We start from the raw sequence: 23,578 nt of genomic DNA on the forward strand, positions 1-23,578 counted from the left end.
TGGTTTCTTGTGAGCGTGGTGGTTAATGGGGATTTTCCTTATCTTACCTTCTGTTCTGCAGATGCATCGTCTCTGTGGTGGTTCAGGATTATGTTCTTTCTCTATTCTCTTCCTCCAAATTCTAAAATATTCTGTGTTTGTCACAATAATTCTGTGGTTACAGTTTCCCTTTTTCCCTTTATCCTCTGTGCTATTAATCCTTGAAATTAATGTTTTCTAGGGCACCTCCATGTTTTTCACAGCAGACTCAAACAATTTGACCAACTATGAGTTTGCCCACGTCACATAGCGAACCATACTTTCTCTATTGTTAATAATTTGTTTTTCAAAACTATATTTAAAATTGTATTTAATTGTGTTTTTTGTGAGGGAACAAAGACTGAGTCAGACCACATACAATTCCTTGATTGCCCTGTGCAAACTTGGCCATTAAACTCTGATTCTAATTATGATTCGGAATCCGGTTATCGGGTTACTGTTAGCATTCCATATTCCCACATGAGCTGACACTAGATTCTCCCATCTGGAAAAACAACTCTGTCTTTCTCTTACACACACATTTTTATCATATAAGTAGTTAGTTGCACTAATTATATGGAGTCCTAATTGTTTTCTGAAGTAGTGTCAAATATGATTAATATTGATTTGTTATAGCTACAGTTGCTGATTCCCTGATTTCAGACAGCTTATAACTTGTATACAGCTTTTCTTCAACTAAAAACTGTCACATCAAATCTGTTACATTACCTTATTCCTAACTATTGTCTCAAACAGCTAAATCGAATACTGAAAAAAAAAAATTGAAGCAATTCTTCTGGAAAAAACATTCTCTTTATTATCTTCAGGACATGCTGCTTTAGTTGTTTTCTGTTCCCTTTGTCTATTTATTTGCCTTTCTTCCTTCTCTTCTTCATCTGACAACATTTACTTAACAATTACCAACAGTAGCCTTGCAGATGCCCCCCAGCACAGTGTAATTCAACCTTACAGCTTTTAGGGTTATACTGTAGTTAGCATATTTCTTTTACAAACCTGCTCATGAATGCAAAATATATATTAACACGCTAATTTATTAAGTAATATAAAACTAGCAAAGTTAGAATTTTCATAGGAACTGATACAATTAAAAAATATATATTTCTAAATGGGTGGTGTGGTGGGTAGCACTGTCGCCTCACAGCAAGAAGGTTCTGGGTTCGATTCCCTTTCTGTGTGGAGTTTGCACGTTCTCCCCGTGTTTGCGTGGGTTCTCTCCAGGTTCTCCGGCTTCCTCCCACAGTCCAAAGATTTGAGTCCAAAAGTTGATTGGCTTCTCTCCATTGCCCGTAGGTGTGAGTGTGTGAGTGAATGGTTGTCTGTCTATGTGTTGCCCTGCGATGGACTGGCGACCTGTCCAGAGTGTACCCTGCCTCTCGCCCGTAGCCAGCTGGGATAGGCTCCAGCACCCCCGTGACCCCGCACTAGGGAGTAAGCGGTTAAGAAAATGGATGGATGGATATTTCTAAATGGTCATAAAATTGCAATAAATAGGTCATGACATAAAATGGTTTATAATAAAACATTTTCTGTGAACTGTATTTGCTCATACATACTGTTGTGATTGTGTGCATGTGTTTGTCTATGGGTTGGACTTGGACAGACATCGAAGACCCGGCAGCCTCCAATGACGAGCATTATTTTGGATCCTCAGGTTCAACCACTCCTGCTGAGCTGCACCCAGAGCTACACTGGAGGCACAAAACACAATAAATATATAATCCTATTCCTAATTAATATTAATCATATTTAATATCTGGTGTGATCACAACAACACAGCAGGGTTCTATATTGTACTGTGATTAATCTATTCTATGTAGAAAGGATGTGCCTTGGAGCGAGGTAGGGCTCTCCAGTGATGGATGGGATAACTGAGGCGTCAGTCTGGGAAAGGTCTTCCCCCTCCATAAATCTCAAGTTGGTTATACTGCTTCCCTCTGCTGCATTTATGCTGCCTCTGTTGGGACCAGATGGACCTGAAGGGTGGCACACAAGCAATGTGAAGTACCTGTGACGTGTGTATCAGTGTGACAGCCCAACAGTATAGTCACATCTTTACTGTTAATAAAAAATGTGACTTTGTAGCATGTTTTTCTACTTGATGGAGAAGTTGAAGTTGGACACCACAATTAAAGCAAACAAAGCCAGACGCTTGATGTGACAGGTTCGCTTTGACTCACAACAGCGTGTGAAAGGTTCCCAGGCTCTGGACTGCAGGTAGGGTTTGGCCTGTGGCTGCTGCAGCAGACACACAACTGCAGCGTCCACTTGCTGGAAAACCCTGCAGACGTGGAGAATAATAATTATTATATCTTAAATAAAATGTACAAAATACTGCAGTGATCACATCTTAAGAGGAGGTGACCTCAAAGTATTAATTATACAAAGAGGGGGTCATCATCATACCGAAGGCTGAGTAGCTGCTGGTGAAGGTCTGCTGACAGGCCATACTTGTCCGACTGGATCATATGTCTAATGAAATCAAAGTCCTGCTGCAGCTGCAGGGCTCCTTGCACACTGAGAGGAAGTAGACCAGTCACACACTGGTAAAATTAAATAAAATCTGATGGACCTGAATCTGAATCCGTACCTGAATTTGATCTTCTGTTTCAGGATATGTTCCATCCACGCTTCCATAAATGCTGTGGTGGTTATACTCAGAGCTTGGACGCGGGCGTCATCAGACAATGGTGCCACGCTCTCCAGGACTTGGCCAATCACAGTCTGCACTGCCAGGGATGCATACTCACTGGGACTGATGGGCAAACCTGTGCAGTAGAAACACCACTATACATACTATACATAGCACCCACCTAGAAGGGTCCAGGCCTACACCCAGCCCTACAAAATAACACACAGGTGAAGGGTCGGGAAATGATGTAGTAACTAAAAACCTTACTACATTTGAAATATAAAGATATTTTTAAAGATCACAAGTTCAATTTATTATTTTAAATGATTATTTTCTAGGTTTATTTGTTCTTGCTACACAGCGATATCTCATGAGAATGTACTGGTGTGCTCATTAACAGTCCAGTTTCAGCACCTGTTATGTGGCTGGGTCTCCAGTGTACAGCAGAGGGCATGGTCTGTTCAAAGATCTCCCCTGACATCCTCTTACAGTCGCTGAAGAAGGTCTTCAACACCAGGGAGGAGAAGGTCTGACAGACAGCAGCACAGCATCACAGCATCAGGGACATATCACTACACACTGCACACTGGGTGGTTGTCAGACTCAGAGTAGAACTAGGTTAGGTTACCTGCAGCTCACACACGGCCCGGTCCAGTGCTTCCAACTGTTGCGTTAGCTGTAGCTGGCTGTGATTATGAAGAGCTGAATGATGCCCACTGTTCGAACTCATTGACAGGGACTTGGTGTGACGCACCACCACCTCTAATGAATCCTTTAGAACCTGCAGAGGCAGAATCATCATCATCATTTATCACACAGAGGCTGCTTTGTGTCTAGAGTTAAGGGTAACAAGAAACTGCCACGAAGTATACAGGTTATCAGGATATTAGAGGTGTTTAAAAGTCCATGACTAAACTGAAACTATATGGTCTAGCTGTTTCTGAGCATGTTTGATGCTCCAGCCTGTGACATTAGAAGGTCTAATATAATAAGGTCTAATAACTCACTTTGACATCTCCCTGTGTGATGAGCAGGAACTTGTTGAGGCTCCACGAGGAGAGGAACCTGAAAGCCTTAGACATGACCCAGACTGTGGACAGCTGCACTGTAGCTAACACCAGACTCATAGTCTGTCTCTGGAGAGCAGCTCTTGAGGAGGCAGAGCTAACAGAACCTGGTCAGAAACAGGCTTTGTGAGCTTAGGCTGTCCTACAGATTAACCCAGTTGAGAGTATCCCAGTTGAGAGTAGCTGCTGCAACTAAATGAACTCTTAGCATAGTTGGCATGTTTTTACCCAAGGCCCTGCTGTGTGACTGATGGCAGTGCAGAGACGACAGCAGAGGAGGAATCAGCAGCAGGAAGCACTCCATGGTTGCGGACGCCGCCACTTCCACATCTCGCTTAGGTAACAACAACAACGACTGGATGCTCTGGCTGACATCTGTGACACACTTATCTTTCAGAGCTGAGCCCAAACCTCTGCACATCTCTAAGGACACAACACAAAGTTGTGATAAGGTTTACTGATAACATCCTTTTTACTGGAAGAGACTGCAAAGTTCTGATATTAGTATCAAACTTTAATACTTCCACTATCATATGCAACTATCCAACAATATTTAAAAACAATAAAAAAGTAATATATGAGTAATAACATAACTGGGGAGTATACTAGCAATAACAGCTTGGTAATAAGGGCAAAATAACACATTATCTGAGTGGTAATGGTAATTTAACACTAGGAGTACTGACTTTTCTAAAAATTACTATAAAACTGGCTGGGTGTTCAAGTGATCGGCTCGCTGTAGCTGACTCCGAGTCGTGTGAACAGCTGCTTTTGTTACATGAACTGGGCAATTGACAGGATCGTGCATGCTGCTGGATATATTATTAAGATGAAAATGTAATAAATAATATAATAGCACTTACTAAAGCATTAACTATTAAATGTCTTGGTATAAAAAACAGATTTGCACATTCAATAGGACATGCGTAATATTGTTATTTTATTGTAACATCGAATCTTCAGTATTTACTGAAAGAGATAGTTGGTAGTTATCACCATGAAACATACCTGGAAATAAATTGCCTATTTTTATGTATGTTTTCTATATCTGAAGTGATAAAGGCCTAAGAACCTAAGCGCTGTTTAAACATGGGGCCATCTTAAGCCATATTTGAAATGGATTGGTTAATCATATAGAAATGTGTAAAACGGAATATGGCTGTTCTGTTACTATTACTGAGATATTTCCTAGATATTACAGTAGACCATTACCCTGTTAGTAAACTGGTAGGTTTAGGTAAAGCAAGGCCAAGCAGGAGCAGCTTTAATACTAAATAACTCACCATAGTCCCACTGAGTATGTGCTGCATGGACTAAAAGATGCTGACTGAAGTCCTCCAGCAAAGATCTACAGTTCTTTGGAACCAGATCTACAACAGAGGTGGTGGTAGTTAGTTCTACTTCAACTGAGACAGACTTACAATGGGGCAGAAAAAAATTTTAGTCAGCCACTGATTGTGCAAGTTATCCCACTGAAAATGATGACACAGGTCTGTAATTTTCATCATGAACTGCACACAGCTGTAAAAAGTCTACAATAGGCAAGCAGCTTGGTGTGAATAAATCAACTGTGGAAGCAATTAATAGAAAATGGAAGACATACAGGGTCATTGATAATCCTTTTGAATCTGGGCCTCAAAATCACAGAACTACACAGGGGGGACCTGGTGAATGACCTGCAGAGAGTTGGGACCAAAGTCCCCCTGCTTAAGCTAATACATGTTCAGGCCCGTCTAAAGTTTGCTAGAGAGCATTTAGATGAAAACAAAGAGAGAGCATTTAGATGATCCACAAGAGAATTGGGAGAATGTTATATGGTCAGATTAGACCAAAATAGGCGGCACGGTGGTGCAGTGGGTAGCACTGTCGCCTCACAGCAAGAAGGTTCTGGGTTCGATTCCCGGAGGCGGCCCTGGTGCCTTTCTGTGTGGAGTTTGCACGTTCTCCCCGTGTCTGCGTGGGTTCTCTCCGGGTTCTCCGGCTTCCTCCCACAGTCCAAAGACGTGCATTAGGTTGATTGGCTTCTCTCCATTGCCCGTAGGTGTGAGTGTGTGAGTGAATGGTTGTTTGTCTATGTGTTGCCCTGTGATGGACTGGCGACCCATCCAGGGTGTACCCTGCCTCTCGCCCGTAGCCAGCTGGGATAGGCTCCAGCACCACCCGTGACCCCGCACTAGGGAGTAAGCGGTTAAGAAGATGGATGGATGGATGGATAGACCAAAATAGAAATTTTTAGTAAAAACTCAACTCAACGTTTGGAGGAGAAAGAAAGCTGAGTTGCATCCAAAAACACCATACTGCAGCATGTGGGTGGAAACATCATGTATTACGTGCTAAACAGTATCTCTATAGAGTTTCCCTGGCTGATTGGTGTCACCTGGAGGCTGATGTTTAAAAGCCCTGCCTCTCTCTCTATCTCTCTGATCCCAAACACACCACCCGGGCAATGAAGGAGTGGCTCCATAAAAAGGATTTAAAGATCCTGGAGTGGCCCAGCCAGTCTTTACGCAGAAATCTATAAATAAATTCTTTAAAAATCCTACAATGTAATTTCCTGGATTTTTTTCACATTCTCTCTCTCATAGTTGAAGTGTACCTATGGTGAAAATTACAGACCTCTGTCATCATTTTTGTAACATGTGGAAAAAGCTAAAAAAAATGTACAATGTACAAAATAATACAATGAATGAACTTTCACTCTCACCGGTCTCCAAAGCGTGACGGATCTGGAGGAGAACCTGGGACACACTGTGGCTGTCTTGAAGTATGATGCTTTCTCGATTGTTTCCTGCATGTGGTACATGCAGCTGCAGCCACAGGGTTTTACTGTTGAAGGTCTGAATCAGGCTGTAGTATTGTCCCAGCAGACTGTCACAAATCTGCAAGTGGCCGAGGTCCAGCCACTGCAGTGAGGGAACACTGCAGTGTTTGGTTCCACCATCGTCTGGCTCAGTCTTCTCCTTTACTGGGTCTCCATCCCTGTACAGACACAGTCTGTTAGTCAGTTCAACACACAAGGCCATGAGCTCTGTTGTTTTGTGTTACAACAGTGGTAAGCGGCAGGAAGACTGATCCTCACAGCACAATCATTATTTAACATTCAGCCGGTTGTTAATCCTACCATTACCTGTCAGATGCTTGTGGCCCAGTTGGTTTCTCCAGTTCAACACATTTCTGCTGAGCTCCATCCACACTGCTGAAGTCTATCACCTCCACTGGATCGGCTACGTTGATCACTGCAGCTGCTGAACTTGCCAACTCATTCTTTGCACACGGGGATAATGAGTGTATCATGGAATTCATCCTCACGTGTTTAGGTGGAGCCTCTGGTGTGGGTGTATGTGACACCAGAGGCGCCATCAGGTCACTGAAGGAAACAAGCATCTGAAAGAGTATCTTTGCTGAGGAACAGTCCTGCTGGCAGACATCTGAGAAGAGCAGCGCTGAGTGCTGCTGGGAGGTAGTAGAAGGGTTGGAAAAGGTAAAGTTTCCTAAATCAGTTTCTGTTTCCAGGGTTGGATGGACTTTATCTAAAGAATTCTCACTGTTCTGGGTCACACCACATGACACAATGAATGTTTGCCACTGGCTCGTTTGGTTCTTGCAAGTTCTTTCAGAGAACTTGTCTAAAACAGAATGTTGGTTTTCCACAACAGTACTGTGTAAATAAAGGCAAGATATGCAATGAGGAGCTTTATACCGAGTATGATGAATTACATTGGCTAAGAGACAGGAGGAAGGAAGGCCTGTGTGCTGCAGCTGTCCCCATGTCTCAGATCTCAGTGCAGAGGACCCACAGTTATTTGTGGACTTATCAAAACATGAACAGCTAGTCTGGATGTTGTGAAAAAGACACAGTTTTTGGGCCTGTTTAAACGTCCAGCGGTGCAGCTGCTTGGCTGCCATTTCTGCATGATGCGCTGCTAAAATCACACTCAGCTCCACAACTGAGAGGGGAGCAGGGTGACACCCTCTGCAGGTTGGAAGACTAGAATCCTTTCTGTTCCACTGTGCCTGGTGCAGCACTGCAGACCTCAGCTGGGTGGTGCAGTGCTGCGCCCTCTGCTCCTCCACTGCCTGGTTGTACATGTCCACACCAGCCACAATATCCTCCAGGACCTCTGTTGGTACAGAGTATAACTCCGTTTGGGCCATAGCAGACAGAGTGGAATATGTATACTGTTCCATCAAAATCATGGCTTGCAGACCAAGGAGGTCCAGAGTCCGTTTGATTTCTAGCAGCAGCCAGGTCTTCTGGACCAGAGCACGTCTCAGGGAGGAGTCAGACTGAACTTTGGAGAACAAGAAAGACCAGTGGTTGAGATGAACACGGAGCTCCTGACTCAGTGAGCCAAGACTCACCTTGTTTGAGGACCAGCTGGATAGGACCTGGAAGGAGGAATAGATTTGTTTCCATGAATAAGTAACAGAGAAGGTGTCAGAATCCTGTATGATAACAGAACCTAAAACTATAAGCAGGAGTGTCTAAAGGGGGGATTTGAACCAGGTTACTGTTAGTTTCACACTGAAACAAATGAAGTCATGTTAAGCCCAGAAAGACAGGTACAAAGTCTTAGTCACAACCCTCTCACTGATGATGTTACCCAGCATTCTCTTGAACTGTTCGCTGTAATGGCTGCAGGTTTTTCTAACCTGTTTAAGATGCGAGATGCTCAGCTGCTCGTCCAGCAGGTGGCTCACTCTGGACAGAAAGTACTTTGTGAGGCTGACTCTCCTAATGTATTCATGTATGAAGAGTAACAGAGATCGCTGTTCCAGGAGCTTCCACAAGGATGTGTAGTGGTCCTGTAGCAATGAGGAGAGGGGCAGGTAGGGAACCCCACTCTCTGTCTGGAGGCCTTTAACACACACCTGAAGGGAGAGATGGAGGTAAGGGAGATGATGCGCTCAGTCAAAGCCGTGTTTCTGTTTAGGACACAGCTGCTCACATTGTCGCTCTTTTCCTACTACTTTTCTAAAATGCTAACACACAAAAGCCAATCCCCTAAACCAAATGACCAGTCATCTAAACACATTTACTAATTCTAGCCATCATTCTCCAATATCATAAACACATTTCACATGAAGACACAATTCACAAAACACAATCCTCCGTTCTCATAAATCTAAACACGTTTGTCCTTGCTAAAACACAAGTTGCAAAAGAACTCTGCTCATATTTTCAAATTAAAGCTTGTGATGCAAAATGCTTGCCACAGTCAGCAATATTTGAACACAATGAATACACCTGGCGTTATTTATTATACATACAACGACTCAAAATTTGAAGACACCTGTTGCTAATGCTGTGACTATATATATAAAAGCAGGTTCAGAGTGCACAGCTTGCTGAAGATTCCAAACAAACACAATGGATGCAGGCAGAGTCAGGGGAAGAGGAATTCGAGTCAGAGGAGGGAGGGAGAAGAGCTGGTCATGGAAGAAGAGGTGCAGGCCAACGGGGAAGAGGAGTTCAAATCAGAGGAGTAAGAGGTGCTGGCCAACGAGGAAGAGGAGTTCAAATCAGAGAAGGAAGAGGTGCAGGCTAACGAGGAAGGGGAGTTCAAATCGGAGGAAGAAGAGGTGCAGGCCAACGAGTAAGAGGAGGAGGCCAACAAGGGAGAGGAGAAGATCCAGGAGGGAGAGCAAGACAACCTTTATTACGGACGAGATGCGAGCAACAGTTATTGACCATGTCATTGTCCATGGCATGACAATGACTGAAGCAGCAAGAGTCTGTCCAAACCTGAGTAGGTTCACTGTGGCCACCATTATCAGGGCATTGAGACAACACAACAGGTATTGTACTCTATTGCTTTCTTTGTCACAATACAGTTTTACAAGCCTGTGAAAGTAGTCCATTGGTTTCAAATCAGTTGTTACTGTATTGTAAAACATGTCAATTGACAACACGTTTCTTTCTTTAGAGTTGAAAGAATGCCACATAGAGGTGGGAGGGTTGCCATATTTACAGCGGCACAAGAAACCCTCATTGTAGATATGGTTTGTGAGAACAACCTCATCAGACTCCGGGAGATCAGAGACAAGGTCATTGCCAATAATGTCAAATTTTAAAGCACTGATGATGTCAGCTTGGCCACAATAGACCGATTTCTCCGGCGCCAAAAGATGCGGATGAAACAGGTCTATAGGGTTCCCTTTGTTGAATGTAGGTCACTTGACCTACGTTATGCGTATGTGCAGGTAAGTATACATCCATGTTCACAGTACAGTTAGTGGACATACTGTGTTGTTCAGTGGCCCACATTACTTCTTCAATACTTTGATACTATGCTATCTTGACTGTTGTTCTGAACACCTGTGCACTTTCACATTTTCACAGAGGATATTACAGTTGGACGCGATGGCCAGACCTAATGAGTACCTCTTCCTGGATGAGGCTGGCTTGCAATAACGAAGGCAAATAGGCCGTAACATCATTGGCCAAGGAGCCATAAATGAGGTTCGTAGCAAACACGGGGGTAATATTACTCTTTGTGCTCTGTGGATTCAGAGGGTCTTGTCCACCGGCATGCTGTCCTTGGGTCTTACACCACCCAACGTCTCTTCACCTTCCTAGAGGAGCTAAAAGACATCCTCCTGGACCGCCAACAACACCATCCTGGGCCCATACATCACACCTATGTGATAATTTAGGACAATGTCCGCTTCCACAGAACGAACGAGAGTGGTTCACCACCAACAGTAACCACTTTTTAAACGTCTGTCTGCCACCCCACTCCCCTTTCCTGAACCCTATAGAGGAGTTCTTCTCATCGTGGAGATGGAAGGTTTATGACAGACAACCATACACTAGAGAGAACCTCCTAAGGGCAATGGAGCTGGCCTATGATGACACCCCAGTGGAGGCCTTTTCAGGGCATTTTTGGCAGTTATGAAACAAGGAACCTTTTCACAAATCGAGGATTTTGTTTTTAGTTGTTTTGCTGTAGTGTGCACTGATGAGTATTGTGTTTACATTTTTGAAAGCTTTGAGCTGCTCTTTTGGCGTGAAGGTTTGAGTTTTGAAGTGAGGAGGTGTGGTTGTGTTTATGTAGCTTTAGAAAAGGTTGTTGTGTTTAGACATTGGGGAACATGCAGGTAACATTTGTGAAATGTGTTTTAGCATTTGAGAAAAACTGTAATATCACCGAAGCACATCTGCAGGGCAGCAGACACTGTAAGTGATACTCTGCATTATAAAAGGGACTGGAACTCACCCGAGAGCCACTGACATGCTGCCACTGAGAAGCCACTGTCAGAAGAGCGTGTTGCAGATGGAGGAGACGAGCAGAAGACCGGGACACAAGGTTGGGAGCAACCACAAAGTTTTCTTCTTTCATGTCCTCATCTTGACTGCGACTGTGAAACAGCCACTTGAGATTTGGATTAAAGGTGCTTTTGAGCAGAGTCTCAGCTCTTTGCAGGGATCGAGAGATGGACCTCTGAGAACAGGAACCTACAACAAACAGACAGACAACAAAGTGAAGAGAATAACGCAGCAGGAGCTTTCAGCAGGATTCAGGTAGAGTTCAGACAGAAATGTGAATAATTTAACTTTCATTAATCTTTGTCAGTGGCTGTGTTACATCCAGAGAAATTCCAAAGTACAGGAGACAGAGCACGTTTACCAAACATAGGATCAGTGGTTCTATTACTTGGTCCACTGGGCATTAGGCAAAGTGTCTGAACCCCAGGTCGTCCCTGGCGAACCCAGGCAGCTGCACGGCAGCTGGTTCACACGATGAATGAGAATCAACTCCTACTGGCAACAGCCAACAGATAGAAAACCACAGGATGAGGGCTGTCAGCAGTTACAAACTCATCTGCAAGAAGAACCCAGAATATAAGGTGTCTGTTTGATTAGTATATATAGTATGTTTTACAATATGCAAGAAGCAAGTTTCAGCAGCTCTATCCTTTTGTGTTATTTTCTTTGTGTCTTTAAATGTTTTTTTCCCACCCTTTTTTTTGTTTGTTTTTTCTATGGAGTCATGCGACTAAGAGCACAAACTTCATTACACTTCACTTTTGGACTTTGTTTTATTATCTTTTCTAAACTTTTTGAGCCGGCCTCGGGGACCCTTTAGGATGCGGCTCCATTGTTTACACCCCGGACCAGCTGTTAGCTCTTAGCTGAGCTGAGTTTCTCCATGCTGGAAAGCCAGCGATTTCAACCAAAATACAAAAAAAGAGAGGAAAGGAAGGTGCAAGCCATATGTACCACCCGTTATTATGGGAAACGTCCGCTCTCTCGCCAACAAGCTGGACCGAGTACCGAGTGTACAGAGAGAGCAGCCTGCTGTGTTTCACTGAGCCGTGGCTCAACCAGGACACACCGGACTCTGTGGTATCTATTAACGGATTTACGCTGATGCAAGCAGACCGGAGCGTGGCGCAGAACGGAAAAAAGAAAGGAGGCGGACTTGCGATGTTCATAAACAACAGATGGCGTAATCCAGACCACATCACTGTTAAACAACAGTTCTGTAGCAGGGACATTGAACTGGTGGCAGTCAGTGTTCGGCTGTACTACCTCCCACGGGAGTTCATGTGCTGGTTATCACCGCTTAGATCCCCCCCCCTCAGCCAATGCCGCTGTTGCGGGTGAGCGCGTGCACAACACTGTGTTTCAACAGGAGGATCGTCCTCAGTCACCTCCGCACCGAGGTGAGCTCAGCACTGGATCCGCTGCAGTTTGGATGACGCCTTCATCTACCTGCAGCATCCGGCCCTGTCTCACCTGGAGTCCCCTGGGAGCACTGTGAAGGTCATGTTTTTTTTTTTTTATTTCTCCAGTGCTTTCAACAACATCCAGCCATCACTGCTGAGGAAGAAGCTGGAGGTGGCAGGCATGGCACCTCAGGGCATGGTGCTCTCCCACTTTCTGTTTACTCTGTACACCTCAGACTTGAAGTACAACTCCAACCTATATAAGTTCTCAGATGACAGTGCCATTATTGGCTGTGTATTGGGAGGGGGCATCTCTGACTTTGTGAGCTTGTGTGAGAATACCCAACTAATCCCTAATACCAGGAAAACAAAGGAGTTAGTGCTTGACTTCCACCACACACACCGGTGAACATCCAGGGCTCAGATAATGAGACTGTGGACACTTTCAAATACCTGGGGGTTCACCTTAACAATAAACTGGACTGGTCAAAAAACAGTACAGTCAGTGACAGGGGGCAGTAGAGGCAGTGACAGGAAGAGCCTAAAAAAGCTGGTTCAGAAAGCTGTCCTGGGCTGCATACTGGAGTCCATCGAGGAGATGGCAGAAAGAAGGACCAGCTCCTTCGGCACCAGAATGTTACACCCCCACTGCAAGAAGGGGGGCTACCGATCCCCATCATGGGATTAATAAAGTCTGATCTTATCTTAACTCTATTATGACAGGTTTGTAGTTTGTTGTATAAATACAATCACCAAGTGGGTACACAATCTACATCATACCATTAGAAGTCTTATGCTCTGGAACCTTGCACGAACTGGATCTTCCCTAAAACAAAAAAGAGAACATTTATTAAATATTTATAAATTGTGTATATGTCATCTCTAAGTTTATATGCTGCATTTAATTGTTTCTCAGTCTTGAAGAAAGATGGAACCATTTTGGGTCATCGTCAATACTTGTGTGTTTGAATGGTTTTAAAGACACGCTCTTGGGTTTAAGTTTGGAAGGAAAGGTATTCATTTCCAACTAACCTTCTCTGACTTAGGAGCCTCCCAGTCTGAAAGAGACACACACACAACCAACAATCATTTGATAACCTCTAAATAAAATCAAAGAATACATCTTTCAAATTTTCTCTACAGGATTGCTTTCATACTGATTATCTGTGGGTTCCAATGTTACTAACCAAATCAAAGGTTATTTTATTTAGCTTATTTTACCGCTGCAAAATGTGGACATGTGGAATATTAAAAAAAAGGTAGGAGTACATAATAAATTCTAGCTTTAAGATTGAACAGAAGCATTTTATGTAATGAAATACAAATGGTTTTATGTTGGTTATATTTTAACTGCTGATGAAATTAAATACTCAACTCAAGCTCTCCTGACTGCTCATTGTCAATGTTTTAAAAGCTGAACCTCCACCACAATATAAAGAACTACAGAGCTTCTTAATAGGCTCAACAGCAGAATGTTGACCGGAAATACTTGGTACAACCTAGACTTAAAGCTGACAATGAGCACTTTGATCTCAGCTTCCCAGTGTCACTGACTGACTCTACATTCAGAAAAAGGTATGACTAATATAGACAGTACACTGCCTGTGTGGGTAAGTGTAGACGCCTGCATCACCTGCTGTCAGACCCGGATCTCCAGCGACATCTTTTATTATCTCTGGTTTGTTCCAGTCCATCCCTGATGATGGAAGTAAACTGTAAAAACACAACATGGGCATTTTGAGTAGTTGAGACCAAGATGTGTATCCTAAAAAGCACCAGTGTTTCGTGTGTTGAATTATTTCTAAACAGTCTACCAGATCATTGGAGCTGCCAGGTAGAAACTGCTTATCGTATCAACATTTCATACTAAAATAACTGCATAAAGTTATAATTGACCTTTGCTAATATTCAACTGGTCATGAAATTAGATATAAGATTTGTCCATTCTTGTTCATAGGTATTTGTGCTAACTGGGGTATTTCATCAGTGCATCACTGATTTCTTATTGGAACTAGCTGGAAGCTAACCTCAGCACATCCACTTATCCATTTCATAGGGGATCAAGGTGCGTTTATAACTATACCGCTACGTAAATAAACCAGGTGAAACTCTAGGACACAGTTCGACATTGTTCTTACTTAGCATTCAAAGCAGCTACTCACTTCAACCGCAATAGAAGCTGTTCAGCGTGAATAATCCCACAAAACGAGCTTCCAGCATCAGGTGCAGTTTAGTTCATCGAGCAGCAACTAACGCCAGCCATTGCTCCCCTGTGTCCGCTTAGCATGTTCACCAGATTCACCCCAACGGTCCCCGAAGGCCACCACGTTACTTTCCATGTTACACACGTTACTATTGGTGGTTTTACGTGTGGTGTTACATGTACTCCGTTAATCCTCTGCTCACACGTGAACTGTGTTCCAAAATAGCAACCGTCAGCAAAGGCCTCAAAAACACAGGATGTGGAAGCATCCAGTCATGGAAATGACGATTTACGTATCAGCAGACCAATCAGGATGCAGCGTTCCTTGTTGTCATAAAGACCAGACTTTGGGTGATATCAAACGACCTGGCAAAGCAGGCCGTTTGATATCAATGTGGCGGCAGCACAGAACTATCTATGCAGTGCTCAGCACAATTTCACTCATCACCTGTCTGTATTTTTATTTATTTTTATTGCTGCTAAGCCTTTTTTCTTCTTCCCTTAAGCATGGTAGCTGTGCCATGATGATCCAGGTCATTGTTTGTCATATTGAATTAATCTTTGTGTTCTTTCAATCATTTTATGACTTTGGGTAAAGGGAATTATTATTCTGATTAATTACTTTTGGTTTACTTGTATTGGATACATATTTCATACATAAATGTAGATACTCATCCCTTGACGATTGACTAAAAATCATTGGGATAGCGGAAACACTAGTTTTGTTGGTCCGACTTCCTGAACGTCCCGCTAAAATGCAACGTACATGTTGGAGGAAACTTCCGGTTTTTAAAGAACCGCCCACTGTTATATCTGTAGCTACGGCCTATTGGTTCTATTGCCATGTCGATTGCATGTATACCCGCCCTTTTCGGTCACGTGACTTGTCGGATTGTTTGGGGCCGCGCGTCTTTCAGTGTTGGCGGGTATTGGTAACCAGTCGCAGTAACGCTCAATTTCCCAGAATAGAAATACTTTATTGTCTCGTTTATTTATTGGTGTTGACAAAATGTCTAACTGGCTCAGAGGTAAAGAGTGTGTTGCTAACAACAGCGAGCACGACAAAAGGTACGTTGAGACATTACGAGCCCCTACTTTGAGACTGGTTTGTATCTAAGTTTGTACTTGCATCTACTAGTGGTAACACATTTTCTGCTGTAGTAATGCGTTGGTGACTCTGTATTGCTGTTTTGTTTGAAATTCCTTGCTAGTTCCAAGGCTTAAGCTATTGGCCGTTTAGCTAGCTAGTGCTACTAAACTGGTATTAACACCAAGATGTTTATTCTGTATTGTGTTGGTTTGTACCAAACGCTTAATTTAGTCTCACGTACAGTACTGTTTAATGTTAACCGCCTATTTGTTTCCTCTAAAGTTGTTCACCGGGTTAAACTTGAATCGTGTGATTATGTGCGCGACAAATTGTCTAAGAGTATGGTGAAAGTAAAGTGTTCTGGTCTTGGCAGCTATTTGTTGACCGCACAGCTTAAGTGAAAGGCCGGTTGGTATTTTTGTTAGTCCTCAGCCCCTCACCCACGTCCTCCAAAGCCTTTACCTCATGTAGTCTGTTCCGAAGCGCCCAGGACACTCGCAAATTGAATGGAGGAGCAGATGGTCACAATAGGAAGGCAGAGTGTTAGACGTGGCGGGAGAAGCTTTCTAGCGACGACTCTGTTTGCTAGTATAACCCCGGCATAAGTTAGCGTCCAACGAGCCCAGCTTGATCTAAGTAATGTGACTGGTTCATGTTAAATTGTAAGTTCATCTCACTAACTGCTAGTTAAAGAGGACCAAGGTGTTGTATGTGAGTCATATAAACGATTCTTTGATTTAGGGTCACAGTCTTTATTTATGTTTGTCAATACTTGCTGAGGTTACTTGCACATTAAAATGGTATTGTGTTATTTAAACACACCAGTTGCACAACTTGACACAAAAGTAAATGAAGCAACTTTATTGCTGTTTAGTTGTTTGTTTAATGTAATGTTATGCTCAAATGGAAAATGTATTGTTCGTCAAGAAGGGATAGTTCACAGCTGAAAAGCAATTTGTGTTATTAAAATTGGACATTGTATTAGCCAAATGTGCAAAAGTGTTTACTATTGATGACCCTTGTCCTAAGAAAATAGGTAAATAATGTGTGGCTGAAGGAAAAATGGTAAAATCCTACAACACACAGAATGCACTGCACTCTGATGAATATATGGGACCTGATCCTGCAGGGTGTGTTACTCTCCCTGTTTATAGACATTTAGACATCTCGTTATGTTTTTAACAAAAGGTTATATTTAAATAAAGTTAGATATAAGATTTGTCCATTCTTGTTCATAGGTATTTGTGCTGACTGGGGTATTTCATCAGTGCATCACTGATTTCTTATTGGAACTAACTGGAAGCTTTCCATGTTACTACACATGTTACTACTGGTGGTTTTACGTGTGGTGTTACATGTACTCAGTTAATCCTCTGCTCACATGTGAACTGTGTTTTTAAAATAGCACCCGTCAGCAAAGGCCTCAAAAACACAGGATGTGGAAGCATCCAGTCATGGAAATGACAACTTACGTATCAGTAGACCAATCAGGATGCAGCGTTCCTTGTTGTCATAAAGACCAGACTTTGGGTGATATCAAACGGCCTGGCAAAGCAGGCCAGGAATAAAGACATTGTTTCTACGTTTTTAGCAGCCTTTTATTTTGAATTAAAGCAGACAGATGTTAGAAAGTCACAGATTCTTCATTTAGCCAAAATCCTCTTCTGTGCTAAGCTAACATTAGCAACGTAAGCTTGCTAGCTTTACTCAAACTTCACAGCACAAGCTAAATCGGTTGAATATATTACTTAATCAGTGCTCATTACACCATTCGGTCCCGGCTGTTTTTCTTGGTTTGTCTTTGACACCCTGAAGCTATTTTTCACTTTATCCAAGAGAAATCTGCACCAGTGTAATACAGCACAGGGATATTCAGTTGTTTCTATCAGCATGCAGTGCAGACCACCAGCTGTCTACTGTACTGCTGCGTTGCGGTTAGCTGACTTGATGTCAGCTCATTGTATGCGCCTTTAAGCTGTGGCCGCTTCGTCAACCTTGGCTAACTCTGGCGCATACAAGTAATCCTGATTATCTTTCTGTGGTAACACACTATTGAACTTGCTGTATCATAAATACTCTAGAGCAGGGTCTTCGTCAATTTGATATTAGTGTTGTACGTGTATGCAAGAAAATACAATGGTGGTAAGAGCAGTTTCGCTCCAGCAGATTGGCTCCCCCTCCCTCTCAGCCTGAACGTTGCTGGGGCAGATACAGAGAAAAACAGGAAGCTAGCTCTAGTCTGTGGGCATATGAAAAGTCACCAGGGCAGTTAAGAATGATGTGTTTTAGATCATCTTCAGCTGCCCTGGTTTATGCAGGGGAATAAATGATAATTTCTCTGCATATATATTATGGAGGAGTGTTCCTTCATTCTTAAATATTGCTCAACATGTTTTTGGTCACCCCCCATTGAAATTGGTAAGTATTCCTTTGTTAGAATGTGACCCCATCCTATTCAAGTGGGTTGGTTGCTCGCATGCTTGGGTGTGATTCCAGCTCTTTTTTTCTGTCTGCCCTATGTAGGAGTGACGGCCCCTCTCGGTGGTCCCACTGCAGGAAGAGAGGGATTGATGGAAATCTCAGGGCCAACACAGAAGCTAATGGTAGCAATGGGGAGAAGAGTAGGCACAGTGACAACAGCTACACACATTCAGACAGCAGACATTCCAGGTGAGTGTATTAGCCCTACAATCACAGTAGATAGACATTTGTGTCGAAGCGAAAGGTCACATTCATTGTAATAAATGTGTGCTAACACCTTCTTACTAAGTTGATTTAAGTTCACAAGGTGCCGTCATTCTAGCACCATTTTCAAATACAGTTTGACCATGTATTGGCTCCATCTGCTCTTACTGTGGCAATAAGTATCTGTGTTCAGGACATTTATGTTGGTATAAACCATTGTTTTCCCCCATAGTTTCACCACTCCAGAGAGTAATGGTCCTGTGACTCGCTGCAATAGACGAATGGACTGGGGAAGTCAGATGGAGGATGAGGAGATGAGGAGGGGTGTACACAAAGACATGCAGCGGTAACAACTTCAATTTAAGTGGTTATCAGCCCTGATTAATTTAAAGTAGGTGCTTCATTGCCAGGTGCCAGACTGACCATGGTACATATTTAGTTACAGAAGGAGGATACTGGCCGCAGAAGGTAACCAAAGAGAGAGAAAGACTTCCTCTGGCTCATCTGAGAGGTTTGTCTCTGATTCATTATTGTTTGTTTAGTAATAAATGATATTATATAAAACAGTGTTGAGGAATAAAGTGAATATATTTTTTATTATTTTATTTTATATACCTACTATATGTACATTTGTTTTGTTTTGTTTAACTCCCTTACTTTTGAGTTTATATGAACACATTGTAATTGTCACTGAGTGTGTCTGTCCACTGCAGCTGTGACTCTAAAGAGGGAGACAACATGGAGACAGATGAGGCTGTGTTGCTCCGCCGACAGAAACAGATCAATTATGGCAAGAACACACTGGCCTATGACCGATACTTAAAGGAAGTTCCGAAGTGAGTATAGAGTAGACACACTCACTACACTGTAAAAATACTTACCTTAAATCTAATCTAAAATCCATTGAAAAGAGGGTGGCTTACAAAGCTGTGTGTAACTCTAAATGTTTTTTGTATTTTGACCCAAACTATTGTACGAACTAAAAACAAGTTTTAAAATAACAATACATTTATTATAACTATAATAAGTAAATAACATTAGGGCTGCAACTAACGATTATTTTGATAATTGATTAATCTGTCAATTATTATTATTTATTATTTTTTTTTAATAAATCTCAAACAAAACCCCACTCATAGAGTTTTGTTCTAACGTAAAGATCTGCCTCAGCTCCAGTCAACCTGACTGTGGTAGAAAACCCACTAAGACATCTCCACAGAAACTCCTGGGCTCCTTCTGACTCTAGGCGAAAGTGACAACCACTAAAAAACGGTGTCTGCACCGTTCAATTTTTTAATTGTTCTGTGGTGGCACCGTTCATCAAAATGTAGCTAACAAGATGATTGCGCAGCCAGCAGACTCGAACAAATTAAATAACAAAGTATCTTTAAACACGGCAATTAATGAAGCGTCTTCAGGTGATGGATAAACAGCCTTTATTGCCGCTGCTACATCTGGGACACTGGTGTTTCATTCTTACATTTCCTTTGTCGCTGTAGTATTTACAAACCACGAGCTGAACTTTTTATGACTTGCAGGTTAACATTGTCTTTGGTTAATATTTAATGCTTAAATGAAGAAATTAGGGTACAGCCTTTCTCCTGCTGCCACTTAGTAGTTTGTTTTCTCCGGCATTTTGCCAGTGGCTGCATTATTTTGCTGTCGCGCTGCGCTGTAAAATGATCAGCACGACTAATCCATAACAGAAAATCATTATTGATCAATTTCCGTCATTGATTATTATCTATTGGTTTACTTTCTCTTAGTAGTTTACTTAGGTTCTGGGTGTTACTAAAGTGTTTACTTATCTTTTGTTGTGATGCTGGATGAACAGTGCAACCGTGCACACAAATACGAGCAGCTAATTGAACCAATCAGCAGCGCTGCTTATGTGATTGACAGAGAGGAGGAGGCAACCAGGAATGAGTGAAAACAGTTTCTGGTGATGTCAGTCAAAACGGCATCAAAAGATCATAAACAGCAGTGTCAAAACTATTGTATATAGACCCTAAAACCTTTGTATAAATACGATATTTATCGTATATCTGTCATCACTGCTTTTCATGTAGAATAAGCGTTAGATACTGCCATTATTGTACTGAAGTGAATAAGCAGCATAATAAGCTTTTTTTAACATTTTTCTTGTAGACACATGCGTCAGACAGGCATTCACCCAAAGACTCCCAATAAGTTCAAAAAGTACAGCCGCCGCTCCTGGGATCAGCAGATCAAGCTGTGGAAAGTCAAACTTCATGCCTGGGACCCACCAGCAGAGGAAAGCCAAGACAAAGTCCTCAATAACATGTATGAAATTTATAACTTCCGCTGAAGATTATTGTCATACTTGAATTATTATTCGATGCATTTAGTCAGTTTGCATCAAGATTACATTATTTATCAGATATATCAGCTGTACAGAAAATAAAGTGAATTTAGTGTGATGGTCAACCAAAGTCTACTAATAGTGCACTGCAACAGTAACTGGTTGCAAATCACGAGTATCATTCTACTTCTGTTCTAGTGAGGACCTGGATATTGATGATGTCATGGACATTGAGCTGGATTTCCCACCTTTGACAGACTCCCAGGCCCCCTCAGCCTCTCTGGCCACCCACAGTCTTTCACTGGAGGTGAGTGAGGTTGAGTTTTCTCTGTTCAGTAGAACATGTAACTAACGTAGTGACAGTGATTGATGTTTATTCTAATCTCTCCTTCAAAGTTGAACTCAGGTGGTTCAATGTTTGGTAGTGGTTTAATTAAATATGAAATGTAGGTGTTAAGGCCTTATTTTACCAAAGAGTAACTACTTCTCTCTGTTTAGTTTCTAGTTTGGACAGGTTTTTGGGCATGTTTTCAAGTATATTTTTTCACTGCTGTATAGTGTTGTCACGATACCAACATTTTGGCATCAGTAACAATACCAACGAATATTCCAGTACTTTTCGATACTTTTTAAGATTAAAAAGAGAACTCAAAAAACATAATTACTGACCTATTTTGAAATCTTAAAATCTTACAATAACATATCAAAATACAATTTAAAATACCAGGCTTTTTTTATTGCACAACAATTTTAGAACAGTCACTGAGAATAAGTAAATGTTGTATATATCCAGACGTTGGGTGCCTGTAACATGGTGGAGTCAAGTATCCAGTTAAATGTCTCTGGAGAACTTCCCTGTGCACATATTGTTTTCAAAGTACGTTGGCACTACCGTTGTCCTTTTGTGTTGAATGCGTTCCATGAATTATGTGCAACAGATCAACAATCTCATATGATTAACGCTGCTTTCTGATTGTTAAAACGGGTTCCGCTAAAGAAAGTTTGCTGCTTGCTGCTCAAATCCTGAACTGGATTACAGTGATAGGCTCTCTGACTGACGCAGACTGATGCTGAATAGTTTTATGATCATTTGTTTTTAAGCTGAAGTATTGGCATGTAACACTTTGCGCCCCTGGTTTGTCCACAAGTTGCAGAGTGGTGACTGTAGGCGCAGCCATTCTCCTATTCCGTGCTCCCCTAACTCTCCAACGTCTCTGCTCTCTCCAAGCTTTCCTCCTTCTTCGTCCATGCTGCTGATTCACTTGCTAGCTGTTTCCTTTGGCTTGCTTGCTTTTTTTCCTACCCAAGCTTCGACATGCTCTTTGTCCGCTTAACGCGGTGATGTCCGCGCTGTTGCGGGCGCTCCCGGTGGAGCTGCACATACCGGTCCCATCCAAATGCAATATAGTACCGTTTTAAATGCCTCAGTTTCACAGTACCAAATCAATACCGGTATACCGTGCAACCCTAGTGTTGCATCATTTCCTTGCTCTGGCAAGATATGTAAGCTGCCTGCAATGTAGTTCATATCTAAAACTGGAAGAAAGGATCAAGCAATTTTTTTTCCTAATTGAAATTGTGTTTTCCTGCCCAGGATGAAGATTGCTCTGGTACTCCAGTTAAAATACAGAAGACAGAAAATGCAGCAGAATCTGGTGTGACCGCTAATTGCTGACATCAACCCAGAAAATGTAACATTCATAATTCAAGTGGTTCTGCTGACCCCACAACACTTAAACAAAAGACATCTGTTAAACAAATCAGCTACTCCATCTTCTCAAAGTAATGTGATGCATCTGCAGAGTTCTTTTTGGACATTTTTCTATATTGCTTGTTGAATTGACTTTAATACCTTTTATTTGCCCAGATCTGATCTGCTCAGGGAGTCTTGCAATGACAGTCTCATGTTCACTCAAGTCGAGTCACTGAAAATGGTGAAGGGTTTGTTTGTTTATTTTTTCAAAATCACTTGCGCCCTGTAGCAGTGGCATCTGGGTTTGCTGAGGTCCATTAGCTGTAAATTTTAAACCACATCCTGTTTATTCTATTAAAATCTTCAAAAAGCAAGAATATTAACAGATTGAATACTTAGAGTTGGATTTTTTGTTTTGTTTTTTTCATTTAAATATTTCACATTGATTTTTTTTCATTATTTCACAATGATGAGATTTTTTTCATGGACAGTTTTAAAAACAAGTTTTGGTTATGGTTGGTTGTGATTTGTTTGTACATGGGCTGTTCTTTTTAAACAAACTGTTTCATACTGCTGTTTTCCTTCTTGTTAAAGACTTTGAAATAAAAAATGTTTCTGTCTGTCAAAGTTGTTCCTTTTTGTTAATAAATAAATGTCAATTTTAGCTAATGAATAAGACTTGTTATAGATTATCAGTGCTAACTGCATGTAAACTTCAGAACTAGGTAAACATTTACACATTTGACTGAATTTGGTTACACGCCCTTACTTATGTACTGCAAATTTTAAATTTCCTTAGGGAGAAATGTAGGTCCTATGCTAATTGCTAATGTATTCTTTACAACATAGTTTTATGCTACCTTAGGTGGAACAAACAGCATTTGCTGCATATTAACAGGTTCAAGTAGACCGGTGTCGTGCCAAAAAGTGACTGCCAGAGATTAATTGCCGCACGCGAGAGCGCGCCTCGTTAAGGCGTTTAGCTCGGTCTCATTGAAACGGCACGAGTGATCACCGAGTTGTTTTAGCAATTTTAATATCTGCATGAGACCAGTTATACCAGTAAGATTCTTTTCTTTTTCCAAAACGTGATTATAGAGCCAAAAACTTTTCATCAGACGCCTACATAGATTTTCCATACTGCTTAGAATTATGGGTATGCATGCTATAATAATT

The 23,578-nt window shown here is 41.9% G+C and overlaps 2 protein-coding genes across 5 annotated transcripts; one reads left to right on the plus strand and one right to left on the minus strand.

Moving 5' to 3' along the window:
* Positions 1–638: 638 nt before the first annotated feature.
* Positions 639–14,885, minus strand: ccdc142 (coiled-coil domain containing 142). Of its 3 annotated transcripts, XM_055512244.1 has the most exons (20): positions 14,571–14,883; positions 14,042–14,121; positions 13,441–13,466; positions 13,189–13,234; positions 10,956–11,194; positions 8,389–8,607; positions 8,098–8,124; positions 6,863–8,022; positions 6,440–6,714; positions 5,019–5,105; positions 3,964–4,158; positions 3,676–3,842; positions 3,297–3,449; positions 3,083–3,197; positions 2,627–2,804; positions 2,443–2,553; positions 2,217–2,317; positions 1,868–2,012; positions 1,593–1,727; positions 642–1,460 (listed from the first exon to the last, which is right to left on the minus strand). In XM_055512244.1, the coding sequence occupies exons 2-19, from the start codon at positions 14,100–14,102 to the stop codon at positions 1,619–1,621; spliced, it is 3,414 nt and encodes a 1,137-aa protein (XP_055368219.1). In that variant the 5' UTR covers positions 14,103–14,121; positions 14,571–14,883; the 3' UTR covers positions 642–1,460; positions 1,593–1,618. The 3 variants fall into 3 exon arrangements, 2 of the variants coding, with proteins under 2 accessions (XP_055368219.1, XP_029021290.1); XR_003787351.3 differs by having other exon boundaries at positions 639–1,460; positions 1,593–1,722; positions 6,863–8,124; positions 14,571–14,885; XM_029165457.3 differs by having other exon boundaries at positions 6,863–8,124.
* A 599-nt stretch (positions 14,886–15,484) lies between these two features.
* On the plus strand, positions 15,485–23,029 carry slbp (stem-loop binding protein). 2 transcript variants are annotated; one of them, XM_029165821.3, is made up of 8 exons: positions 15,485–15,679; positions 18,225–18,371; positions 18,619–18,732; positions 18,832–18,897; positions 19,100–19,222; positions 20,535–20,690; positions 20,908–21,016; positions 22,304–23,029. In XM_029165821.3, exons 1-8 carry the CDS (start codon positions 15,621–15,623, stop codon positions 22,382–22,384), a joined length of 855 nt encoding a protein of 284 aa, XP_029021654.1. In that variant the 5' UTR covers positions 15,485–15,620; the 3' UTR covers positions 22,385–23,029. The 2 variants fall into 2 exon arrangements, with proteins under 2 accessions (XP_029021654.1, XP_029021653.1); XM_029165820.3 differs by having other exon boundaries at positions 15,487–15,679; positions 18,826–18,897.
* Positions 23,030–23,578: the final 549 nt, after the last annotated feature.

This window comes from Betta splendens, chromosome 10, assembly GCF_900634795.4.
Source record: "Betta splendens chromosome 10, fBetSpl5.4, whole genome shotgun sequence".
In the NCBI taxonomy this organism is placed as follows: Eukaryota; Metazoa; Chordata; class Actinopteri; order Anabantiformes; family Osphronemidae; genus Betta; species Betta splendens.